Source organism: Ascaphus truei, chromosome 3 (genome assembly GCF_040206685.1).
Source record: "Ascaphus truei isolate aAscTru1 chromosome 3, aAscTru1.hap1, whole genome shotgun sequence".
NCBI lineage: Eukaryota > Metazoa > Chordata > Amphibia > Anura > Ascaphidae > Ascaphus > Ascaphus truei.
Genome location: NC_134485.1, coordinates 250,138,701 through 250,165,685, shown reverse-complemented (window position 1 = coordinate 250,165,685; position 26,985 = coordinate 250,138,701). Strand labels below are relative to the sequence as shown.

Below are 26,985 nucleotides of genomic sequence, written 5' to 3'. Positions count from 1 at the left end.
TTATGGAGAACAGTTTTCTATAAACCCACAGATGGTACACAATGGTTAGTGGATAGCTGACACTGAACAGCTTTCAAATTCCCATGCATTCTACTATTGCCCTACATTTTATCAACTAAAAAACAAACGGTTACTACTAGGTGCCTGTCAACTAGCTGTAAAAACAAAGCACAGTAGGGTAAACACGAATATCTATGGATGCAAATCCTAATATTTCAGAAAGGAAACATCCATATGGGGAAAAGGGAGAACAGAAGATTTGACTTGCAACTGGTTCAACTTGATTAGTATTTAGTTCAAACAAGACAGCCCTTGAGGTGTCCACTGAGACACAACAGCTGCTCCTGGCTTCTGTCCCAGGCTTGGCACTGAGGTTAGTAACACCCAGTCATGCCCCACACTTGGCATGGGGTATGGGATCCTGCAGGAAGTAGACGTGGAAAAGACACAAGAGCTCCCAATGCATTTCTACAGCAATGCATTGCCTTCCAGTCACCAGCACCCCAGGAAAAGACCGGAAAACGCTGTGTAGCTTTTGATACACCCAACAGCTGACAAACCAATAATTATTTTGTGCATGTCTGACTAATTACCTGTAAATATGTGTTTCCCCCTCCCAGAAAAAAAACCCATTAGCCTGACTATCTTACCATGAACGCTTTTGACCTTCACAGGTGCCTGCATCAAGCTCGTATTAAGGGGATTTCTGAGCAACTGTAACTTGTTAGACTGGGATTTTTTGGATGCTATGAATTATTTAGCACAACACACACTGCATTCACGTGACAATGTACACTAATTTCTGCCTTAGATCTCCCTATATTAATATGTCCAGTGCCAAAGAGAACCCATCAATCCAATTGTATTACATTGAAGGCTCCTATCTTACTAGCAAAGTTAACAAATAAATTAAATACATTGCTATTTCCATACTTCCCATCTGTTTAGCTACCAAAGCTTTTGTATCGCCTTAGCTCATATGAACGGAACTTTGCATACTCTGTAACTGCATGCAATACAAGCGAGTGGGGCTGTATTAAAAATATAAATCAGAGCATCAACATGTCTTTAATTGTGTGCTAAATGGCATATTTTAAAAAAGGGGACAGGCCTCACTCACTATGATTACCATTTGAAAAAGGGGACAGGCCTCCGTCACTATGATTACCATTGCACTCTCCTCTGTATCTTAAATTACAAAAGGAGATTTTGAAGGTCGTGCTGGAGATTGCCTCATGAATGAAGTCCTCCTGGTACATTACCTGCACCTTTTAAAACACAGAAATCAACATACATACAGTAATGTGAAAAAAAGAGTGTACCGCGCACTAAATTGTGATCTAAAATAAATACAATAAGTGAATCAAATAGTTCCAACACTAAATAGTGTTCCAAACCTAATAAAGAGTGTTCAATGATCAATTGGGTAAATAGTGAAAGTGAATGTTAATAAACAAATAATGACTTAAGTGCCTAAAATAACATCAGTGAGGTGGTAGGATACAAATGTAACCTTAGGGCTGTTAAATAGTGGTCGTGCGCGCGGCACTTATAATTGGCTGAGGTTAGTCAGCCTTCCTATAATAGGGCCGGGCGCGCCCGGCAGTGAGCGTGGAGCCGGCAGACAGAGGAGAAGACGGGGAAAATAATCTTTTCACGCCACTACCGGCGCTGTAATGTATGTGTGTGTGTGTGTGTGTGTGTGTGTGTCAAAGTTGCAAAATAGAAATTATTTTTATTTATTCAACATGTTTTTTTATTTGAAAAATATTATTTAATACATTATTAACTCACAATCTATATATACACACACACACACACACACACACACACACACACACACACACACACACACACACACACACACACACACACACACACTCACACAGTACCTTCCAACCCTGTCGCTCACAGTATACACACAAAAAGTGTGCGTCACGTGCACGCGCGTTCGCACAGGCGCGCACTATATTACGGGCCTTAAATACAGGGAGTCTGCAGCTAATCTAATGATGGCTCAGCATTGGCACAGAATAAATGGGATTTATAAGGACACCAATCCTGGCTTTAAAGCGTGAGATTCTGTGGCACAGCCTATAAAACATTACATGGTCAGAATAAGCGAGCATGTTTTCCATAGATTAAGACTATCATCAAGCGAGTGAAACGAGGTATGTCTGAACATGACAGCTGGATAAAGTAGTGAAAGACATGGTGTTAAATCCCATTGCCTATCAAAATCCCTGTATTTAGGATATTCCATGTATCTGCAACTTATAAAGACATTATTTTGACAAAATGTAGAATATGTATAAATAGTTCAAGTACTGCATTTTTTTAATATGACAAATATTGCATATCCATATGACAATTTTTTTTTCTACAAAGCACTTTCTTCCGTTTTGCATATTAACCCTTTGCTGCTAGGAGTGCAAGATGTTGCTAAAGACTATTGTGGCAGCAAACAGGTTAAAAGCATCTAGTAGCAACAGCTGGAAACTCAGACATCGTAGCTGTGCGTCAAGGGAGGAACTATGGAAACTGTCTCCGTAGCAAGCCCTGGTATCTGGGGCTTAGTCACTAATATATGCGCTTTCTTAAAAGAAAAAAACATCTCCTTCGTTTCATATAAAGATCAGCATCTATGATATTGCACCTGCTCTATATTAGCTTTGCAAGAAGTACTGAGGTCCCAGCAGCACCAATGAACATGCAGAAAAACACAATCTGCATGTTAAAAGGTTTGTTTCCTCCGATTTAAAATAAGTGATGAGGGCTAAGGGCACCTATGTCTTATGTAGACAAGAGTAGAGATTTCCGAGTGCCTCAGAATCCACCATTGGTGGGATTGCGGACGGATTACATGGAATCCACTGTTTGCAGATTCCAGAATTCTAATCACTGAAATCTGTGGTGGTGGCATTCAGGTGCTTGGCATTTTTCGGCACTAGAAGGGTGAAACAGGAACATTTAATTGGATTGTCCTACAATGCAGTGTCAGACTGGGTTATTAAGAGCCCACTATGGAATCAAGTCGTAGGGGCTCAAAGGAGGGCCATACGGAACAAAAATTGTATGTGGGTTGCATTAATGCATACATTAACTTGTGCATAAATACATATACTCATACATACACTTTTGAAAACATACACCAATACATGCATGTAAACATACAAACACAAACACACATATACTTGTAGATTCAAAGCAAACTGACTCACAGACAGACTGCTATGGGGCATTCAGCCAGTGTCCCGAGACTACTCACGATTGTGTTTCCCAGTTATTCTGCACATGGAAGACTCACCTGATGCTGGGGCCTACTAGCAGTTTCCCAGATATCTAGTGGGATAGTCCAAGCCTGCTCTGATTGATTCCATGTAACTGCTACACACGCCAAAGGAAGGCGGTATGGGAAAGTACTTGTAATTAGTGTGAAGAGCTAATATATTATGTGATATTGCAGCATTTTAATTTCCAAAAAAGGAGCTGCTAATTTCACAGGCATCCCATCTGAGCACAATCCCTATCACAGCGGAGGGGGAAAGTGGCTGCACTGAATGTAAGTTTGTGCTGAAGGATATACAAAGGCAGTCATAATTGCACCCGGCTAGCACAACGCTGGTGCGCTATTTCATGCGATATTTCATGCTGTGTCATTTAACACATTTCTTTTTAGAACATGACGCGTCAACAGAGGCAATAACATTGGCTACTTCTTTACTGGACTGTCCTCCCCCCCCGTGGGATTGTGCGCCTGGTTATACTGTCAGCAAGGGAGAGGATAGTGGCGATACAGAAACATGGTGTGTACTACACGTGTTACTAAAAACAGATACCAGGGCTAATAATACACTTTGTTTCCTGTGTCTTTCTAATGGAAAACATAAATCACCTGACTTGAAAATCAGCATGTCCCAAAACATTGATGCTTTAGTTTCTAGAGCGCACATTTTTCACAGTTGCTAAACACTTGAATTCGGCCATTTAGCGTGACCCACAAGAATCATTGGTCTGTGTTACTATTATGTTTGAATATTAAGTCTCTTATTACCTGTTGCAGGTGTTGTAAAAATGTATAGATGTAATCATCACTGACAGAATTAACCCCTTTTGCTGCCAGAGGCGTCTGTATTTTTTATTTGCATGGCGACAACCCGTTCTGCAGCCTTACACACACATTGTACCTCATACAACCTATACTAAAGGCATACGGCAGAGGTTAACCCTTTCAGTGGCAGCACCAGTATCACAACAGATAACCGCTTTTGTAGAGGCCGCGTTGTTGTCATGAATGGGGAAAAAGGAGGGTGCCCGGGAGCGCTGAACACGGCCTTCCTAAAACATTAGCAAAACAGCGATGACGTCCATTGGATGGCGTAAGAAACACGAGCACGCCAGACCTGGTGACGTCCACTGGATGCCATGAAGGCCCTCAAGGGGTTAAAGAGGCAGTTCCATGTAGCAGGGTGTTGCAGGGTACATGCAACTACACACGCGGGTTCTTTGGATAAGGCTTATTTATTTGAGCCTTAAAACATACAGCACACCAAAAACAAATAGCTTCTCACCAGCAAACAAAAGAAAATAGCTTCTTCTTCAGCAGACAAAACAGCTTCTTTTTAGCAGACAGAACAAAATAGCTTCTCGTTAGCAGACAAAACAAAAATAAGGCAGCTTCTCTTTGTATGCAGGAGACAGACAGTTCATCACACATGTACTTTGCACCACAGACCTTACAGCAGTAATCTCTTCAGCATTTTCAGTCCTGTCTCCTCACCAGCTCTCCTGCATGTGTGTACAGCCTGGGGTTTTAACACCTTGATTATGCAGCTGGGGTCAGACTAATTAAGCAGCCCTTCTCAACGTAACCTCATCACTGCTGCACTGCAAGCCTAAACATAGGTTTTCCAGGCATATGGCTGGTGACGTTCATTAACCCTGTCACACAGGGCTTTAGTTTTTTTTTTTTAACAATTATAATCAATGTAATGGGCTTCCTTAGAGAGCGTCAGTAACCGTTTAAGTAACAGTTTCACCTTTTTGCTTCAGGTCAGTTTAGTTATAATCTTATCTAGTAATAATTGTTCTCCGCTTGAGTCTCTTCTAACCATGCTGCCTTCACTAGTCAAACAACACAACAAAAAGGGGGAAAGTCTGTATCAACCATTTACTTCTAGGTACGACAGTTTACACAATGGTCTGCTCACTAAATGGACAAGGTAGAGACTGTAAACACACACATAGGCATGTGGCTAGTACAGAGGCATGAAAAGTTTAAAAACAACTTTTGTAAATCAACACTTGTCCAATTTGTTTACAAATGGTGTCAATCAGCCACACAGAATCTGTTAACAACATGGCCCAATTTGTTAGGTCGCTCCGTTCCTGGGAGGGACTGCCTCATTACAATGCTGGTTTGTGAGCTGGGACCCTACTGACCTCAGCAGGTTTCTTTGTTTCATCGGCTGAAGTTTTGGCTTTGCTCCTGTATTGATAGCAGGAGCTAAAGGAAGTCGAAGGACCTGCAAATAAGAGGGGGAAAAAATGAATTGGAAGAGTCCTATTATTTCCAAAACACTTTGTAAAGTTGTTCCAACTATATGAATTAGACGAACGCAGTTCCTTTTCCTTGACTAAAAGAACCAAACAAAAACACCACAAGAGAGATGGATTTGGACACATTCCACCTGACCAGAAAAGTGCCTCGCTTGTGAGGATGGATTTTGCGAATGGTTGAACATTACTTCTCTGCCCTCTCTCAACCATCTTCGCTCTCATCCAACCATTCATATTCCTCAAACTCCTAAATAAAACCGTCGCAGACTAGTTGAGGAATATATTTAGATCCCACGACTAAACACGCACGGTGCTGAAGGAACATGCAGCGGAGTTGGATATCAAGCCGCCGATACTCACTCTCATTGTCTGAGCTGTCGCTGCTGCTGAGGTGCCTGTGGCGTTTCATCCTGACGCATCCTAGACAGAAAAATATATATGTGAAGTAAACGCGTGCACTTTTTGAATAAATGTACATTCGGAGATACTGAGGTTTATAATTTATTTCATTTACTCATGCTGTTACACTAAAGAGATTGCATTTTTTATTCTTTTGAAGTTTACATTTACTGCCATTGTAAAAAAACATGCTTCCTTTATTGTATTATAAAGATTTGTAGGGAGATTTTTGTCCTTGTGGCTCCTCGAGAAATTAATTATAGTTCAATTAAGTGATTGCAGAGCATTTTTGACCGACTTTAAGGAGTAATTTCACCATGGTCCTTATTAGCCACCTAATAAAACAAAAACAAACAGCAGCTTCCCTCCACTTATAATATGGCTGCTGCCCTGAGGTACAACCCTCATGAGTTTATATATAGCAATTCCACAAAGGTTTTCTAGGTTATCCAACAATCAGAGATAGGGTATATAGTCGTTTAAGTGTTGGGCAGAGTGCAGGCCTCTGCTAGATACATTTAAATATATTCCAGATAGATTTCGTCAGGTTTCCACCCCGGAGGTGGCTCACTGAAATACTATGTCCATGTGCTTTGGCATTGAAAAGTCCTACATAAAAGTACACGGCACTATAATTAGTGCAACACTGCCTGAAGCTATCAACGGCAAAATGATGTCTGGCTCCGGCTTCTTTCAGGAGTGATGTACCTGTGCCAAGTTCCTTGAAAGAGAGACATGGCACGGTACCTGCTGCAGGCAGACAGTGAAGAGGCCAGCTGCACATTTAAAAACAAATGTTCTTTATATGACTTGTTTATAGCAGTTCTGCAATGGGCGCATACAGGAGCAAGTAGCCAGGAAGGGAACTTGTATGTAGCAAAAGGAAGAAGAATCCAGGTGCTCCAATGGTCATTGGCGAAGAAAGACAGTGTTTGTTGACGCCTGATCAATGTTTCAGTCCTGTTTGGAAAAAAACCCACCTTTTTCTCGTCACCAAAGACCACTGGAGTGCATGGATTCCACTTCCTCTACGTGACTTGTACTGATAAAATCTATCCAAAAAATGTTCTGAGAATGACATGGGAAAAAGCACCTAGGGCTCGTATAACAAGTGTTGAATCATTAGGTTGCAAAGCTATTTGATCCCCACTGAGGCAACTGGAAGATTTTTTTTTTTTTTTTTTTACTCTCCCCCCTCATGTAAAAAAAAAAAAAAAATCCAAGATGTAGAGTACAGAAATGTCAAAGCATACATGGTTTAAAGAGAACACCAACACAAAATTGTGTTTTTCAGGAGGATCATAGATTGTACTCCAACGCAGCAGGGCTCAACAAGTCCTCAAGACTTCCCCCCTCCCCCCCAAAATACGGAGTCATTCCTTTATAGAGCCATAGCAAGAAATAGCAAACAAAGCACAGAAAGATAACAAATTTACTTTTATTCATTTCTTCGTTTTTTAAACAAAGACCATTTTTATGAAAGCCACATTGCCCCCTCCAAATTGTTTTTTTTTTTATGTTATTCTGTACTACCTAAAACTGGGAACTTACAGAGCCAATACACGCCCCCCCCCCCCCCCCGATCTCCAGGGAACCCTCGTTTCCCCGAGACACTGTGTGTGTTTTTGTCAGTGTACCACCCACAAACCTCAAAAATATGGCTGCCGGGTCACGAATAAAAATTTGCTATAGAAAATTTCTGCTAATGTTGCATATTTCTATTGACTACGCAGATCAAGCAGGAAGCTATTTTGTGTCTGGTTAGGAAATATTCTCCCCATTCCCATCCCAGTTTAGGTAATTAAAGTAAAAAAATAAATAAATAAATAGATGACGCAGAAATACTCGCCAAAACATCATAAACCTACTACATGACTCATCATTACCAGGACAATTTGGGACCCAACGTCGATCCTTGTTCCCATCTACCCTCTCTCAGGGGTTAGTATAATAAGGGGGTGTTATTTAGGGTATAGAACTAATCAACGTTACATTGCTGAGTACTCCAGGTTCTAACGATACGGCAGGCTGGACTTCACCTGAGCGGTTCGCCCTCATTGGCTGAACCGCTCACATGACGCGTCCGTCGCGCGGCAAGAACAATTTAAAAAATATTTTTAAAAATGGCGCGCTTGGGCGCATTGGTTGAGCGCACTGTGGAAAACATGAATTTGTTTTGGTGTCGCACACGCCGCCCCTATAATCCCGGCCTTAAGCACATGCAAGTCTCTTTTCTTCCATCTGTCTGAAACCCCCAATGCATTCATTTTTATTATTGTTTATTTGTAAAGCGCCAACATATTGCACAGCGCGGTACAGAGGGGGTTACAGAGCGACATCAATTACATAAACTGAATGACATCCAAGTAAGGACAGACAGACACAGAGGGCCCTGCTCCTCAGAGCTTGCAATCTAGAGGACTTCAATTTCCAAGTGATATTGTGTAATGAAGCCACCAAATGATCATCCTCATTTAGGATTCTGTTCGGCAGGCGTATCCTTAATAAATATAATCAATCCTCTTGAATGATTTCTCCAGTGTCCTGCAAAGACGTCTACTTGGCATTGAAGGGGTTAAAAAAAACAATCCTCCCCCCTCCCCTGTCCACATTGCCTTATTTATTTACGAATAAGCACCAGGGAAACAAACTCCAAGCCTGGGAACACGGAATGAGGTCGGAGTTTTATGCTCTTTTGTTCATTTTTACGGTACACACATCTAACGGACATATCTACACGACATCTGCCTAACCTGCCTGAACAAGCCAAGAGACCAACATCATGTGGGTATATGAAGGTTAAACGGCAAGGCAGTGTGAGAAAATGGCAGTCAGCATCCTATAGTCACAAGCATCACGCACACACATGTAGAGCCGGCATCCAGCCCGCACACCGGCGAGGATCAATCCCACTAACAACTGCACAGCAGCAGAAGTGAAAGTGTATCGCAAAAGCACAACCACTTACTAGTTACTATGGATTCTGTCATTGGGCTGGCAGCGTATCCTTGTGTTCCTTGTATGTCGGCTGTGAAGCAGTGCATAAAGCAGTCATGACTTAAAGAACACCACGGAAAACAGTTACCAGCCCTACAACAAACGCAGTATCATGGGAGGGAGACAGAGCAGAGAGAACAATGAGAATGAGAAGGTATTTTTATACTGAGCTGCCAACACAGCAGAAAACTGCAGGTGCTAGGAGCCTATGTCCTGAACAGGGGGCGGGATCTGCAAAAGGTTAGCTGTAGTGTGGCTTCAATTCTCTTTCACTCCTATGTATTGAAAATTAGCAGAAATGATCTTCTGCAAAGTTTAGCCAAGAGCATTTCTGTCATGCCATGGGCGACTGTTATTATATTTAGTTTCCATTTCTGTCAGGTACAGAAAGTGCGGTTTTATTTTGCTCCTAGCTACAAACGAACTAGTCTATGTGAAAAGGCATAGTGTTATTTTATGTACATATAACAGAACATCATTGCTTCTTTTTACAGTCATCAGCCACATGGACCACAATGATATTTGTGTCTGTTTAGGCGTTGTTGTGTCCGCAGAAGATGTACAACAATGAATGATTTTATTGTCCGTAGTCAGCCTGTAGATAAATTCACTAGCCACAGCTGGACAACCTTTTTCTCAGACGGGCGAATAAATGGATACATAGTTTTGGGTGGGCCGCTCTCTACATCTGGTTTAAATTAATGTTAAACCTAAACTAAACTTAAAGCTGCAGTTCAGCTTTTTTTTTTTTTTTTAATTTATTTTTTAACTTTCATAGTTTCATGTGGGCAATCTCTAATTACCTAAAGAACTGCATAGCTGCCGGTCAATTCGTTCTCCGTCTATTGATCGGCAAAGTTTGGCGACATCTTTAAATATGGGTAATGTAAATCATTACTATAGGAACAAGCATGCTTGTTAAAATAGAATACAAGAAAATTGGTCTCTCAAAGTTGTTTTTTTTTTTGTAAACAGAAAATGCTAAAAGTATTTTTTCTTACTACAGAACTGATTTATTTAAAAAAAATCACACATGCAGGATATTGCATGAACTGCAGCTTTAAATAACAAAAAAATATGGAAAAGAAAAAAAACTTTAAATCTGAATTTAAATGAATTTAAAATGCCTCAATTTGATTTGGGAACTTACATTTCACGTAACAGTTTCTCAATATTTGGAGTGATTTGTTTAGGTTGATAACAGAAGTAGATGAGCACCTGTCAATACAGATCTGTATTTATTTGTAACAAATGTGCATCCCCGAAAACGTCTGCTCACAAAAGAAATATGGGGAATAACTTGAATTTAATTTAATTATTTAAATTGATTTGATTTATATTATGTTTTTAATTGTTAAAGTTATTAAAATTATGTTCATCTTCTCCCGGAGGGAGACTGATCGTGTGTCCCCAGGGCTGGTGGTGGAGGGGGGTGGGGGGATGAGGTGGCGTTGGCCTGGAGCTGCTCACCATACCTGGCTCTACCGACACCTTGGGGCCCGGAAGAACGAGCGGTCGTCTCACTCCTCTGTCCTGTCCTGGACCCGAGGTCGAGTCTGTGGTTGCTCTGTCTGAAGCTCAGAGGAGAAGAGCTGGTCCGTGCCTGGCTCACAGCTACTCTGGTTAGATAAACTTATAACGATAATAGAAGGTCGTGGACTTGGAGACTCCAGGGCATTGGGGACCCTAGAAGTATATTCTATGGTAACATAAACTATCTCAGCCCAACATGATAGGTTGAGCACTACCAAGGATCTGAGTATTGAACTAAAACCATAATGCTGCCTGATAACTACCCGACCTACCAAGTTAATATGTATGCTCACTGAATGCTGCAGAGCTTTCTATGAGTTCTAGTTTCTAAATGTTAATTATCTGAAGTTCGCCATTAGAGGCAAAGATAAAGTTATAATGTATGCCGTCTTCCCTTCCCCCTCTCCCCACCCCACCCCCTCAACAACCACTCTACACCCCTTCCCTCTCACCGCCCTCGCTATCCCACCTCCCCCCTTTTACCCCATAAAATTGATAAGAATGATGTACATATGTTAGTATATCCGAGTTACAGATATCTTTTAGGTCAGGGCCAGGATATACCCGATAGGGCTGATCAAAAAGAGAAGATGTGGTGGCACGTCCAGCACCCGCCTCCTACCCATTCTTCCCTCCCCCACCCCGTTCCTCCACCCCCTCCCCCACCCCGTTCCTCCACCCCCTCCCCCTTCTCTCCTATCCCCTCTCCCCCCACCCACTATCCCACAGGTTTGACAGGAATGATGTTGTCAGGTTTCAAAATTGTGCTCACAGTTGTGTGGCAGACCAAAGTTACGACAGTTAACCTGTTTTCTAAAACTATATATGGGTCTATGGGTTGCTGAGCTACACTAACGGTTGTGATGTAGACCAAGGTCAAGATATTGACCTCCTCCCCCTGTCCTCCCCCTCCCCCAGTCCCTTTCCCCTCTCTCCATTACCCCACTGGTCTGACAGGAACGATGTATTATGTATATGTTATTATATCCTACCCACAGTTGTGCTATAGACCAAAGCCAGAATGTAACCGATCTGTTCTATAAAGCTGTATATGTCAGTGGATTGCTGTGTTTCGTTTGCAGTCACGATGCAGGCTAAGGCTAAGATAACATTGATCTGCTCTATAAAACCATAGCCAAATGTTACAAGGGTAGGCTTAACAAAAAGAGGTTATTGATATTCACCCGGTACCCCCCCCCCCCCATCACATCCTCACCCCTCTCCCCCTCCTATCCCCCCTCTCCCCCACTCTATAACACAAGGGTCTACCAAAAATATGCAATGGAAATAAATCGGCCATAAACAAATGTATGTGGTATCCCAAACAATATATATATCTTCTGCTGCAAAAGGGAACTGTACACTATGACAAAAGAGGGTTTCTCGTACCCACCCCTTTGTTGACACCAGACCCCCGGGACCAGGGATGTCTCCCAAGGGTATTCTGCCCTACAGATCGGTCACTAGGTTGACTGGTTCCTTAACTCTGGGGCCCTTTCCTACCCCCTCTTTTTTCCTAGTTAGTTTGTTTTTTTCCTACAGTTCTCCCCCCTCCTCCCATCCCCCCGCCCTAAAAAAAACGACCAAAACAATGTTAGGTGGACCCGAAATAGCAGCATCAGCAAATTTCTAGAAATATATTAGGACCACTCCAGTGGGAAAGGAGGAGTCTTAATGCTTCAATTGACTATCATTGACTATGGCTAACCCCACTTCTATAAAAATTATATCACTGAATGTAAAAAGGGATACAGACTAATAGAAAGAGGAGACGGGCTCTCCAGGAACTGAAAAGATCAAGAGACTCATTTCGATATCCACGACCCCTCTAACACATTCAGGAGCGTATTTCTGCTAGCATTTTATTCTTCATTCAATAGTGAGAAAAGAGGGGTGGCGATTCTATTCAGACAGGGGGTTCCCTATAACGTAGAAAAAATAACCACCGACCCAGAGGGTAGATTTCTTACAATTTCTGGCTCGGCCATTGCTCTAATCCACCTATAATCACCAAACGAGAACCAGACAGAATTCCTCGAATCAGTTTTAGAAACGATCGAACCCAAATTTCTGTCCTCTCATATTAGGGGGGAGACCTAAATATGGTTTCAAATCCCGAGGTGGATAGATCCTCTACCCCGGGTCAAACCCACACGATCCACATCCAAAAAACAGCAAAGAAATGTAGGGATATAATAAAAGGACTTGTGGAGAGCACAACATCAGGGCCAAAGGGACTACACTATCTATTCTCCTCCTCACCAAATCTACTCAAGAATAGATTATCTATTTGTCACAAAAATATTCTTCAGGCCTCTTCATATTCGGATATTGGACCCATTACCATTATCAGACCATGCTCTAGTTGACCTGACCCTCACCCTCTCCTTTGTCAAAAATAACTCCTTTCACTGTAGATTAAACGGCTCACTGCTGAACCACCCTGACAGATAAAAAAGAAAAAAAAATCAACAAGCCCTAAAAGAATATTGAAGCATTACCCAGCAGCAGCAGCCAGTCAGCCCAGCCCCTTAGCAACAGCCCTGCTCGGGGAAAGCACTACTGTAAGGTCCTGGGAGTCACGCCGTCCTCAGCGTGCTCCTCACATACCCGTGGTGCCGCCGGGCTCTCCCGCGTCTCGTAGCGATCCTCCCTCCAGGAAGCCGATCGCCATATTGCCTAGGCGCGCGCGCGCACGTCAGCGCTCCCCTTCTAGTGTCAGGCCTGGGCGTGTACTCGGTCACGCGCCCGCAAGTACGGCCACACGGGGGCGCGCCCACATGGAGGAGCACCAGCCTCTTAAAGGCATATCTCCTCTTTACAATGCCTCAATCAAATGTGCTCGTTCGTCTAGTCCCTCCTCCAGGGGTTTCTCTGGACCTATCCCTGCCTCAGCCTGGCCCATTCACACACCCCCACCTTGCTACTCTGCCATTGGACCTTCGTGCCTATATATACCCTACAGCTTCATTAACTCATCGGCTAAGCATTGAACCAGTTGTTCTCATCACTCTCTGCCTCCCTAGTCCTGTCTTGTCCTGTCTTGTTTTGTAGTCTTCCTCGTGTACCGAACCGGCTTCCTCTACGACTACCCGCACCTCTGGCATCCCGAACTCGGCATACGGCAACACGACTCTCCGCACCTCTGGCATCCCGGACCCGGCAAACGGTAAACGATTACGTCCTTCTCTCTAACCCCGGACTTGGCAAACAGCACCCTCTACCATCCGTACCTCTCCTGCCCCGACCCGGACTCCCAGACCACTCTACTCTCAAGACGTGCCCTCGTGGCTGTGGGTGGCGTTATATCCTATCCCACCTCAGCACCGCGGTCCCGTCTCGTTTGTGGTGAGCACGTCCTGACAACTACGCCCAGAGAGGTAATACCGGTATACCCATACATGTCCAGAGAGGTAATACCGGTATACCCATACATGTCCAGAGAGGTAATACCGGTATACCCATACATGTCCAGAGAGGTAATACCGGTATACCCATACATGTGCAGAGAGGTAATACCGGTATACCCATACATGTGCAGAGAGGTAATACCGGTATACCCATACATGTCCAGAGAGGTAATACCGGTATAACCATACATGTGCAGAGAGGTAATACCGGTATACCCATACATGTGCAGAGAGGTAATACTGGTATACCCATACATGTCCAGAGAGGTAATACCGGTATACCCATACATGTCCAGAGAGGTAATACCGGTATACCCATACATGTCCAGAGAGGTAATACCGGTATACCCATACATGTCCAGAGAGTTAATACCGGTATACCCATACATGTCCAGAGAGGTAATACCGGTATACCCATACATGTCCAGAGAGGTAATACCGGTATACCCATACATGTCCAGAGAGGTAATACCGGTATACCCATACATGTCCAGAGAGTTAATACCGGTATACCCATACATGTCCAGAGAGGTAATACCGGTATACCCATACATGTCCAGAGAGGTAATACCGGTATACCCATACATGTCCAGAGAGGTAATACCGGTATACCCATACATGTCCAGTATTGCCTCTAATTTTTTACTGGACAGTGTTCAAATACAGGGCAGTCCGGTTCAATACTGGACACCCTAATCTCGTGGGCGATTCTAAATGCCTTGATGGGTCTCTTAGCAGCAGTACCAAGCAGCATTCTGATACAAAACATGGGCAAAAATGCACGGCACACACCGTGCGCACTAATTCTGCAGTCAGGACGGATTAGAATTGTGGCGTCCCAATTCTCAACTCAGCCATATGACATTAATTTACGGTTTCCATGGGCATTTCATTATTTAAAGCTTTAATAGCCCTTTGCATTTTGAAGGCATGGAAGCCTTCAGGTGTGAATATCACAACACAAATTCAATACTTTCCGCTGCTGCTAGAGATTTACAACGGAGAACAACATGCTGCAGCAACATCAATGTTGCAATAATTAGGGTTGAGCCGTCAACCAGTTTTCAGAAAATCATGGCAACTGTTTTAAAGAGTCCGCACTTCTGTGCTAGTGGGGAGAACGTTAAAAAGGTTGGAGGAGAGGGACAAGAAAGGAGAGAACTTGGAAGGAGATGGGAGAGGGACAAGAAACAGATCATGAACTATACAGAATAGATAGGAATGGGGAAATAACTCGGGGTCACTGGGGTGCAGTGGGGGGAAGTGGGAGTATGACATGCAGAGAGACACTCATATTAAATACACATAATACTAGTAAACTTCTAAAGACTAAATACAATGGGAGTAGAAAGGCAGGAGCAGATAAGATAACAATAGCACAGACTGGAACAAAACCTTAATGCATGCTGGCTTAGGACTGTAATATAGCGCACGCGCGTGCGCTACCGTGCAGGGTATGAACCTGCAGTTGCTATACTTCAGGTGTGCGCGTGCACGGCCGTGGGCGTTGGCGCGGCAGATCTGGAAAAATACAAGAAATGTATATTTTCGCGTTGCGAGTCAATCACAGCGCGGCCTGAAGTTATGATGTCAGAGCCACGCCCGTCACCGCGTGCGCTATATTAACTAAATGCGCATGCCATGTGCACGCGCAGCACCGGACGCGCGCGCACTATATAACAAGCGTCTGCTTGCAACAACTTATGCCGCACGTGCAACAACTTATGCCGCAATCTGCGGTCTAGGGGTAGTGATGGGACGCGCGTCTTGAGTAGAGCAGGGGGAAGCGTGGTGGGGCCATGACGTCACGCGGCTGGTTCGCCCTCATTGGTTGTCTCACCAAACTGCAGAAGCAACGACGCGCTACATCGCCACTGGTACTATGCTACCTTCAATAAAGAAGCATAGAAGAGTCCCGAACACGCACGCAGCGACACCCCCACCCTGAGCTTATGCTTCTTGTTGCTGCTTTTTTTTTCTTCTAAAGATGTCCGATTGTTATTTTGGATAATAAAAGTATATAAAGGGATTTTTTGTTTTGTTACAATAGTGTGCTGCTGACTTTTTTGATTCCTGTATACTACTGATGGGGAGAGATGGCAACCAGCGGTCTGGACATCACCTGATCTCTCTTCAACTACAGGAAAGGGAATGCGCACACACGCATGCACGCGCACACGCACACACGCACGCACACATGCACGCACGCACGCACGCACGCACACACAATTATCTCATGGTAACTATTTCTTCAAACGTTGGCTTTCACCATTTCATGTCTGTGGTTTGTGATACATGTTCTCCATGGTGGTTATTTCAGTAAATACAAGTAAAGTTAAAAAAAAAAAAAAAAAAGTCAGCTGAAAAACGTACTCTGACATTTTATGAAAATGTGGTATTAATATTGGCTGCCAAGTGCTCACTCAGAGCGGAGCTGAATTTGAATAACAATGAGATTTACGGGGCCCTTGTGTAAATGGAAAATCTTGCCTCCTGACAAGCTGCAACAAGAGAGTGTTCTGCGGTGTCAATTGTAGGAATATTTCTTAGGCACAGATGGGAACATCACTTAACACCTTGCAGATGAATTACACGCAACGGAAGAAAAAACAGCATCTATTGGATGCGCAAAGTTCACTACGCTACAATATTTAGCCAAGTGACTGCTCACGAAGTAGAGCTGCTATCATTCGTTACGCTGATAATTATAGGTCTAGCAACTGAAGGTTCTGCTGAGGTCTCCGCTGCTTTCTTGCTACATTCAGATATGATGCAACAGGTGCTCATTGTATGAAGAGTATACTTGGCAAGTTGCACTTTTACAGTTAACAAGATCAACACCATTTGTTCTTGGAGTGGTTTGCAGCAGTGGTTCTCAAACAATGCGGTCCGTGAATACCTGCGGGTCCCTGCAACCTTTCAGAACTCTGGTTCCATTGTAGTCAGTGGCATTTCTATCACTGCACAATATGAGTTCTGAAGGCAGATTTTACACCTGGATCCAGTATATTTGAAATATAGGTTTCAGAACTCTATTGCCAAAACACATCTAAGGAAGTATTGTGGTCCAACTGAAATGACACCTAATGGAAAAAAAACAAGCCCCACTTAAAATAGACTAATCAGTAAACCTCATCTGGCTGCACTGTAACAGAGTGAAACTCGCACGTTTAACCCAGATCTTGGAGTGGTTCCTTGTTTTCAAGGTTGAGTGCACAAGCCACTTAAAATGAATGAAGCCAGTGGCAAACACATCTTCTCTATGCCTTGCTACTATATAAAACTCTAGCATCAGTAAGTAAGGCCTGCAAACAGCACGATGGAGAATGCCACAGAGCGTGTAACCTAATAAAAGAATGATGCGGGGATTCCAATGGTACAGCAGTGAGGGCACTTTACACACTGGCTCTGAGAAAAATCACAATGTACCCAACTTTCAGCAGTCCCTAAATATTAAAGATGCCGTCCCGATTATCCATGTCGAAAAGCATATTTTTGGCTACCAATTCCTCTATTGAAAATATGGCTTTGATTAAACGACTAGAAAATGATCTCTATGGGGAGATTCTGAAAATAGGTTTGACTTACTTTAACCCTTTGAATGCCGGAGCGGCCGCTACACCAGAGTGCCACAGCCTCTCCTGCACATCGCGACCATGTGACCGATCCTCGTCACAGATTACGCAAAATGGAAGAATACTCTTTCTTGTGCTTTCCCGAGCTCGCCGAATTGCGTGCAGTGCTCCCTAGGAAGATGAGCAAATAACGTACAACGTAGTCATGGGGTGCTATGACGTGATAGCCATGCTGTGGGGCTAAAGTGCCCGATTAAAGGACAAATAATTATGTACATCAGGTAGATGGATGCAACCCCTCATATTAAGAAGACCATGACAGTACAGGCATACCCCGCTTTAAGGACACTCACTTTAAGTACACTCGCGAGTAAGTACATGTCGCCCAATAGGCAAACGGCAGCTCACGCATACGTCTGTCAGCACGTCCTGAACAGTAATACCGGCTCCCTACCTGTACCGAAGCTGTGCGCAAGCGGGGAGACTATAGAGCCTGTTACAAATGCGTTAATTACATCAGTTATGCACGTATATGACGATTGCAGTACAGTACATGCATCGATAAGTGGGAAAAGGGAGTGCTTCACTTTAAGTACATTTTTGCTTTACATACATGCTCCGGTCCCATTGCGTACGTTAATGCGGGGTATGCCTGTAGTAATATTTTACCACACAAAGGACAGGATTAAACCACATGGTGGCGGAGTTCTCAGAAACCAATAGTAACTGTTTCTATACATCATTGTGTGGAAACTTTTAATTCAGAGGATGCCTATTTCTGAAGCAATTAAAAAGATGCGTGCACCACTCTCCATGGGAAACATGAGCAGATACCGCAGTTGAATATGACGACTCAGGAATGGTATTTTACCAACCTTGCACAGAAATGTGCACTGCCCGTGGAGAGCGCAGATTTCTCCGGGAACATACGCATTCCACACAGAATGAGGAGTGTTCAACTTTCTAGTCTGATACATCTTCCTAAAAGGGCTGTGTGTGATCTTTACCATCACACAGCAAATCTGCCAACATGCAATCATGGCAAAAGCACGCCTGGGACGACTTATTATTTATTAGGTGTGGGATGTCAAAACACTGCTAGTAACGCCAACACATGCTGAGGATCCAGGCCACACGCTGCAGGTCGCCATGGAAGTAAAGATGAATTGGAAAATCCCTGCTACGAATGTACGTTCAACATCCCCTCAGTTCCCCCTTTACTAGGAATCTCCTCCACTATAAAAAGGAGTGCCCCGCAAATGTGGTACATCAGATGCTTCAAACACAGGCCATGCACTAGATCAGCTTTACTAGTGTACAAAGTGACAACAATCTCATTTTAAGGCTTATATTTCACACGACTCTGAAACAGTGGCCAATGCTGCAGAGACACCATGTGTATGTTTTACTGGATGGATGTCAGATTTCTTCCCCACTTTCAGACATCAGGGCCATAGAGAGGCATGTGTATTAAATAATACACACAGCAGCCAAAGTGATGCACAATTAGTATCACACGTACTAACAGCATTTTATTGGCATTCACATTCATCCAGATTTCTGACAGGACAATCCCACTGAGGAACCGGACATAAAAGAGGAGATACTAACTTTAAGGAGGGTTGTTCTATTGAAGTCTCCTATACAGGCATACCCCGCATTAACGTACGCAATGGGACCGGAGCATGTATAAAGCGAAAATGTACTTAAAGTGAAGCACTACCTTTTCCCACTTATCGATGCATGTACTGTACTGCAATCGGCATATACGTGCATAACTGATGTAAATAACGCATTTGTAACAGGCTCTATAGTCTCCCCGCTTGCGCACAGCTTCGGTACAGGTAGGGAGCCGGTATTGCTTTTCAGGATGGGCTGACAGGCGCATGCGTGAGCTGCCGTTTGCCTATTGAGCGAGATGTACTTACTCGCGAGTGTACTTAAAGTGAGTGTCCTTAAACCGGGGTATGTCTGTATAGAACTCTGCTAATGAGTGCAACATCTGTGAATATTGTCAGTGTCACCCTAACAGTAACACAGGCTTCAAATGGATGCATTTAGGATTGGTGCAAATGAACTAAATTGTAATTGGGGTATGATGAGTCGTGAGGTTAGGTACACAAGGCTGGTGACAGAATAGTGCTGTAATTCTCAGAGACAACAGTTCATCTTACGTTCTGCAAATAGATTACAGAACCGCACAGCGCAATTCGCCCTGACCTAACTGTCACTAATTGTAAAACTAGGCCAAGCACTCAAGGGATTAGCACTATTCTCATTATTACATCAACTTCCAATTATAGCCTACAACGCTAATATCGCTGAGCAAGTCTCAGAGTGCCAATATGAACAAACAAGATCCCAAATCCTCTGCTGAAATGAGACATTAACGTAAGCTACAAATCATATAAATCACTATTAATAGCTCTAGAGTAAGAGCAATAACAACACAAAAACGCATGAAAACTTTCCGGGTTTTTTTTTTTTTTGTTTTTTTTAAACGTTGCAAAAAAAAATTCAAATAATAGTTTGTTCTTGTATATCGCTGCTAGGTTTACAGAGAGTGTAAATCATGGAAAAAGTAAAAAAGGTGTGTGTGTGTGTATATATATATTTTTTTTTTTTTTATATAGATATTATATACCAACACAAAATTATGTAGCGCTCAGGTGGATAACAGTGACGATATATATATATATATAAAATAATGATAATAAATATATACGTCAATAAAAATCCTAATACAAATCAACACATTTTTAACTACATAGAACTACAAACTATAAAGTGATAGTGAAAAAAACTAAGTCCAAAATAAATGTTCCACTTTAGAAAATCCAGAGAGATAAAGATCCCAATTGATGATCCAGGGAGCGTCTTTGCAGCTTCAGATAAAAGTGGTATAGCCAACCACTACGAAATTCTCAAATATATATATATATATATATATATATATATATATCAGTACCGTGTTAGCTGAGCTTCAATAATCTAAAAATAAATAGATGATACCGTTCTGTGGCTAACGAAATGCTTTTATTTGTGCGAGCTTTCGAGATACACTGATCTCTTCTTCCGGCGATGTTACAATGAATGACCTCTAGCCATAAAACACATCCACACCGGGGGATGGACCAGCACAGATAACATTCCAAGAGACACTGTTTTTAAGTATACCTTTTGCTTGCTTCATTCATTGTAACATCGCCGGAAGAAGAGATCAGTGTATCTCGAAAGCTCGCACCAATAAAAGCATTTCGTTAGCCACAGAACGGTATCATCTATTTATTTTTTTATTATATATATATATACATATACACATACATACATATACAGTGTTCGACAAACCTATACATCTGCACGCCCCGAGCTCCCATTGGCCCAAGCAGCACACGTGTTTTGTTTTTTTTCCCCTGCTCGCGCTGCTGTTTAATTTCCCCCGCTCGCGCTGGAGAAAAAAAAATGTTCATGTTGCTGCAGGAGCTTACCCTGCCTGCGGCTCCCTGAGCAGTGCCCTCCCTCCTCCCCAGCCTCTCTGAGCACGTTTCTCCTCCCCATAGCAGCTAGAGAGTGCCTCCGCAGGCCCCCGCATATCCCCAATGGCCCCCGCATATCCCCAATGGCCCCCGGATACCTCCCAATGCCCCCCACTTACCCCCAATGGCCCCCGCATACCTCCCAATGCCCCCCGCATACCCCCCGCAGGCCCCCACATACCCCAATGGTCGCCGCATACCCCCAATTGCCGCCGCAGGCCCCCGCATAACCCCATTGGCCGCCGTATGCCCCCGCAGGCCCCCTCATAGCCCCAATGGCCCCGCATACCTCCCAATGGCCCCCGCATACCTCCCAATGCCCCCCGCTTACCCCCAATGGCCGCCGCAGGCCCCCGCATAACCCCATTGGCCGCCGTATGCCCCCGCTGGCCCCCTCAAACCTCCGATGTCTCCCGCAAACCGCCGTCAACCTCTGCAAGCCCCCTCTAACCTCCGATGTCTCCCGCAAGCTCCCGATGTCGCCCGCAGCCCCCGATGACTCCAACATACCACCGATGGTGAGCGGGACTCCCGGCGCCGTTTCTGGTAGTGTGTGTGTCTGTCAGAGTGTGTGTGTGTGTGTGTGTCTGTCAGAGTGTGTGTGTGTGTCAGTGTGTGTGTCTGTGTGTATCTGTCAGTGTGTGAAAGTGAGTGTGTGTGAGTAGGATGACTGACTTGGTCTCTCTCTCTCTCTCTCTGTGTCTGTGTCGCTCTCTCTGTGTGCGTGTGTGTCGCTCTCTCTCTCTCTCTCTCTCTCTCTGTGTGTCGCTCTCTCTCTCTCTCTCTGTCGCTCTCTCTCTCTCTGTCGCTCTCTCTCTCTCTCTGTCGCTCTCTCTCTCTCTCTGTCGCTCTCTCTCTCTGTGTCTCTCTCTCTCTCTGTGTCGCTCTCTCTCTCTGTGTCGCTCTCTCTCTCTGTGTCGCTCTCTCTCTGTGTCGCTCTCTCTCTCTGTGTCGCGCTCTCTCTCTCTGTGTCGCTCTCTCTCTCTCTCTCTCTGTGTCGCTCTCTCTCTCTCTCTGTGTCTCTCTCTCTCTCTGTGTGTCTCTCTCTCTCACCCACTCTCTGTCTCACACTCTGGACCTGGATTTCTTACTTACCCTATATATCTTAACTGTCCTATACCTATACTGAAATAACCTATACTGCTTGCTTCCAGATCTGACTCAACACACACACACACACACACACACACACACACACAAATTGTAGTATAATGTAATACAATAAATAAACTTATGTCAAAAACTAATGTTGTTCTTACTAGGAATTTATTTTATTTGATTTTTTTTTAAAGCGGGGCGGGACTAGGTGGCGAGTAGATTTTTTTGTTCGGCGACTAGATTTTTGTTTGATTTGTCGACCACTGTATATAAATCTCTTTATATATATTTTTTTTACCCCTACTATTTCACTTGGTCACATCGCAGGCTTGGACTAGCAACTATCAACGCCCACTATCTCTGTTTGCCTGTGAGTCATAATTGTTTGGCCAATGCAATGTTACAGAGAGGGAGGGCCTTAGAGTATTTAATACCCAGTTTAGCAGCCAACAGACACTCCTGATGAAGCTGTAACAACGGCGAAACATGTAGAGTGTTTCAGCCCATACCAAAGAGGAAGAACAACTGAGGTCCACCCCTGTCATCAGATCCGGAAGTTCGCTTAACAACCGGAAGTGACGCAACAGGAGTGCCTGGCGTGGACGCGAGAGTATTGCGGTGGAGCAGAGGATAGTGAGGAACTCAAAAGGATCGCGACCAGATGAGCACCCACTACCTATAATATCATACTGCCTACCTCGATCATATGAAGTGTAAGCCTGCATTTTTTGAATCCCTTTTAATACTAAATACCATCTGCACTATAAGGTCTCTTTTCTTCTTTTTTTCTCCTTGGAGGTTGGGGGCTGGTGGCTGCTGTATACACAGGGAACATCCACCCCTTAAGTTGGATGACTGCCTGAATTTTACTGCTTTATTGTGAGTAGTCATTTTTGAGCTTTGTTTGCACAAATTTATTCACACCAGTATTACACTATGTAGTGTTTCTTTATTTCATAACTACGAGACGAGCTCCCCTGATTTGTTGGAGGATCACCTGGTGCAAAACGAGTGGAACAGTCTTTATCAAGGGTTGCAGTTTGTTTCTAAGTTTCTTAATTTTTTCTTTAGATCGCTTGATTGTTATTATCACACTGCTTTATTATTTACACATATGTGGTTGAATTGTATATGGTCACATTTAGGGTGTGTTTAGAGCGCTATTGTTAGTTTTTTTCACTTGGACTAGCAAACAAGGATTGGTTTCATGTTGAACACAAGCCATCAGTGTTAAATAGAGAAGTTATCTGACGTTCCCAAATCATTGCATGAAAATGTGTAAGTCCTCTAATGAAACTTGTCAAAGTTGCAGAGCAATGCTACCTACCCCAGCAAAGGAGATCAACTCTTACAAAATGCTCCATTCATATATAGTAATAATATTTTTTAATATGTATAGTAATACAACATTTTATTTAATATTGAGCGCTATATATATATATATATATATATATATATATATATACACACACACACAACATTGATTAATTCCTCCAACGCTTCTAGTGTTAACGTGTTCTGGTTCTTATTATGTTTAATGGTGTACGTGTGTTTACTTGGTTTATCTCTTGTAGAAATCCATACAATTTAACAGAGAAATAAAAATGTACTGTATAATGCTATTTTTGTGCATAAAACCATGAAAGTTAGTGTATTTTGGATGTTTGGCAACTCCTTTGTAAATATAAACATGATATTTGAGCTTTTCTCTCTGCTAAAGGGGGACATGTGGCTCTTTGCAGTGTGTGAGGGCAGCTTATGTGACTCCCACCACTACACTCCAGCCTAGCGTCTGAGCAAATATTATATTAGTGTGACGGCCAGCCCGTTCCCACAACTGGTGACACAGGTTCATGGTTATGTTATACTAAGATTTAACAAAGAAGTGGACACAAATCTGGGTGACCACCTTGTTGCCAGGGATAGGCCAGTCCTCCCCCCGTCCGTCCCCCATCCCTCTCTCTTTACCTCTGAGCTCTGCAAGACATGGGAGCTCATGTATACCTGTCCCTGGCCATCCTATCCATAGCACTTCAGGACAGCTGTTTCCCACTGGCCCAAATCAGCAAAGCAAAAATATATACATGGGCGGCACGTGCATGTGCACTACGTTTACACTATGGAGGGTATGTACTAATATTCTTATTCAGGTGTGGACAAAAATATTTTTAAAATAATGAAAATCCCTCCAAGTACCACCCTACCCCCCAAAGAATATCACAATAGGGGCATCTACAAACACTTTGTGTCGTTTCCATGATTTCTGGCTCTTCCAGGGACTGATCATGATAAAGCTGTAGACCAAGCAATATCGTGTGTGTGTTTGTTGCATTTTTGAAGAGAAACTTCTTTACTGGCACCTATAGGGTTTTGATGGGAAAAATCTTGTGTTGTCACAAAAAACCATGACGGAAGTGACATCACGCTATTGCTGATCATGTGCCCATGTGCATGCCCATAACAACTTTCTAGGCCACACAGATTGTAGGCAGCGCGTGCGCAGAAGAGGAGGTTGTAAGCCGTATATGCCTCGCCACGCATGTGCACAAGCCCATAAATCGTCTTCCCCTCCACGTGCGCTATAACGAAGCTGTCGGCGCAGCACGCGTGACCGCTCAGCGCCACGCAGGTGCGCATGTCCATCCAGCGCCCCGCGCGGTACTGTCTGGCGCCGCGTGCATGCGCAGGATCATACAACTCGCCACAACTTCCATGCTCAGGCGCCTGTATCACACCAAACTCTCTGCTGCACAGTCTGGGCCACCCCAATGCTACACGCACAAGTCACAAACAGTCACACCCAAAAACAAACAGGACACACAGACACACACAGTCATACAAGGAATTCAGTTAGTATAAATATAGACGTGCAAATAGCTAAAACAGGGGGGGCCGGGCACGCGCGTTCTTAGTCAAACGTCTTTGTGTTTTCTCACTGAAATTGTGTTTGGATTTTAAATAAAAACATCACCATTACAAATACAATTTTTGTGACAAAACAGTGACAAAGAGGTTTCACTTAAAATGCGCGTGCACACACACACACGTTTTTTTTAACAACTCTGAATTACATTTTCAATGTATTATGTAACACGCATTTTTTATTTTTATAGCAACCATTTACAAGATCACATCCCCTTCCTCTTCTAAACAGGCTCTGACACACCCCTTTTTGAGCCCTGCCCCCTCTCTAGCAGTGCACTGCCTGGTCACATGACATTCCATGAGACACAATGCTTATCGCTCTCCTAATTATTCTAATTAAAATATTCTTATCTCATGGTGCATAGGGTAGAGTTAACATGGACAGCCAAAGTCCTGACAAGATATACGAAAGAAATTTATACCAACAGCAGGAGATACTAAACACAAAGTAACATTTAAGGTGTAAAGAAATGTATCCCTGGTTCATCCGAATCACTTGAAAAATTGTAACATATGCAGACTAATGTAACATGCGTCAAATGGGTAAGTGTATCATAACACTAAAGTAGAACAGAGGATTGGTGTTTCAGCATATAAATACATGTATACCCATCATCCCCTGAATAAAGTAGTCCCCCATTCATCAAGCTGCATATATAGTAATTCAAACTGTGTATATATAGGTGAAATCGGACAATGGCACAAGGCAAGAAAAACGAGTAAGTAGAGATAAGTATCAAATAGTACCCGATCAGCCGAGTTGGTAATTTTCTATCGTATACCGTGTCAGGACTTTGGCTGATTATACCTCTTTGCCCACCACCAGGTACTCTCTGAAGGGACATACCCTATAAGCTTTAGCATTGGCTTTCCCTATATGTGAATTATACCTGATGTGTGAGAGAGAACACTCTCTATTCTGGCCACCATTTACCGTATTTTTAAACACACCCTTATTTATACCCCACACTCCCTGATATTGCTCCCTCATGTATTTAATAAATTCTTTTTTGTTTTGCGTCGTGTAGCACTTTTGTCTATCAGCCTGGGATATATTGTTTAGTCCCATTAAGTGTTTTATTCTCATAGAGTGCAATTTTGTTTTTTTTGTCCAATTGAGGGTCTCTACCCCACTTGGATTTTTGTGCACATGATATTCCACACAGAATTTTGCATCTTTGTTTCTCTCCTGCTGCACCGACAGCCATTTAGTGAACCCCCGAGCCGAATCTTCGCCGATCGGCAACTTAGCTTATTACTTATCATTATGTGGATCTTATTGAGGCACATATTAAAGGGGGGAAAAATAATATAATAAAAACGGCAGCTTGTTCTGCTGCGTTAAAGGGGAAGTCCTACCCAGAACTAACTAAAGTGAGCTAAAAGGCAGAACAACATCAAATTGGTTCAATGTAGCTGTAACTTTTTTTAATTGTCAAGTATTTTTAACTTCCATCATTTCCATGGTAAAAAATGCATTCGAGGGGTTTTACAAACTATAACTAATGTCTTCCAGTTATAAGACTGTCAGTCATCAAAATAGTTATTTCGTTTGACAAGTAATATAGGAGCCATTATTTGTCAGACATCTAGACGTAAATATCCGGAATGCTGGAATTCAGGTTTGCTTACAAGAAGCCAGACATATTCCTCACAATATAGAAGACAATTACTTCAAGGGTCGTTGAATCTTCCCAAAGATGGCTAATTACACTGACATACACAATACATTGCTATGGGTTAAGGAAGTGATTTTATAAATAATGAGTAAAGTACATTTCTAAAGCCGTCTGTTGTGTCTGTACACAGCAGGACAGCTGAAGCACTGAGATATCCCCTGCTGTGGATTAAAAGTCGAAACACATTTTATTCAGTTGTTGTTGTTGTTGTAGTAAAAAGCAACCCCCTTATATTAAAATATTTTGTATTATTTTTATTTTATTTTTTTTTAAA

The 26,985-nt window shown here is 43.1% G+C and overlaps 1 protein-coding gene across 1 annotated transcript in view; it reads right to left on the bottom strand.

The window, feature by feature from the left end:
• The window catches only part of JADE3 (jade family PHD finger 3), a 77,512-nt gene that overhangs the window by 38,879 nt on the left and 11,648 nt on the right, over window positions 1–26,985 (bottom strand). Inside the window, exons 2-3 of the mRNA XM_075590593.1 lie at window positions 5,920–5,979; window positions 5,443–5,525 (exon numbers count right to left, since the gene is read on the bottom strand). Coding sequence (XP_075446708.1) covers window positions 5,443–5,525; window positions 5,920–5,968 — 132 coding nt within the window. The 5' untranslated portion in view covers window positions 5,969–5,979. The remainder of the gene's footprint in view (window positions 1–5,442; window positions 5,526–5,919; window positions 5,980–26,985) is intronic.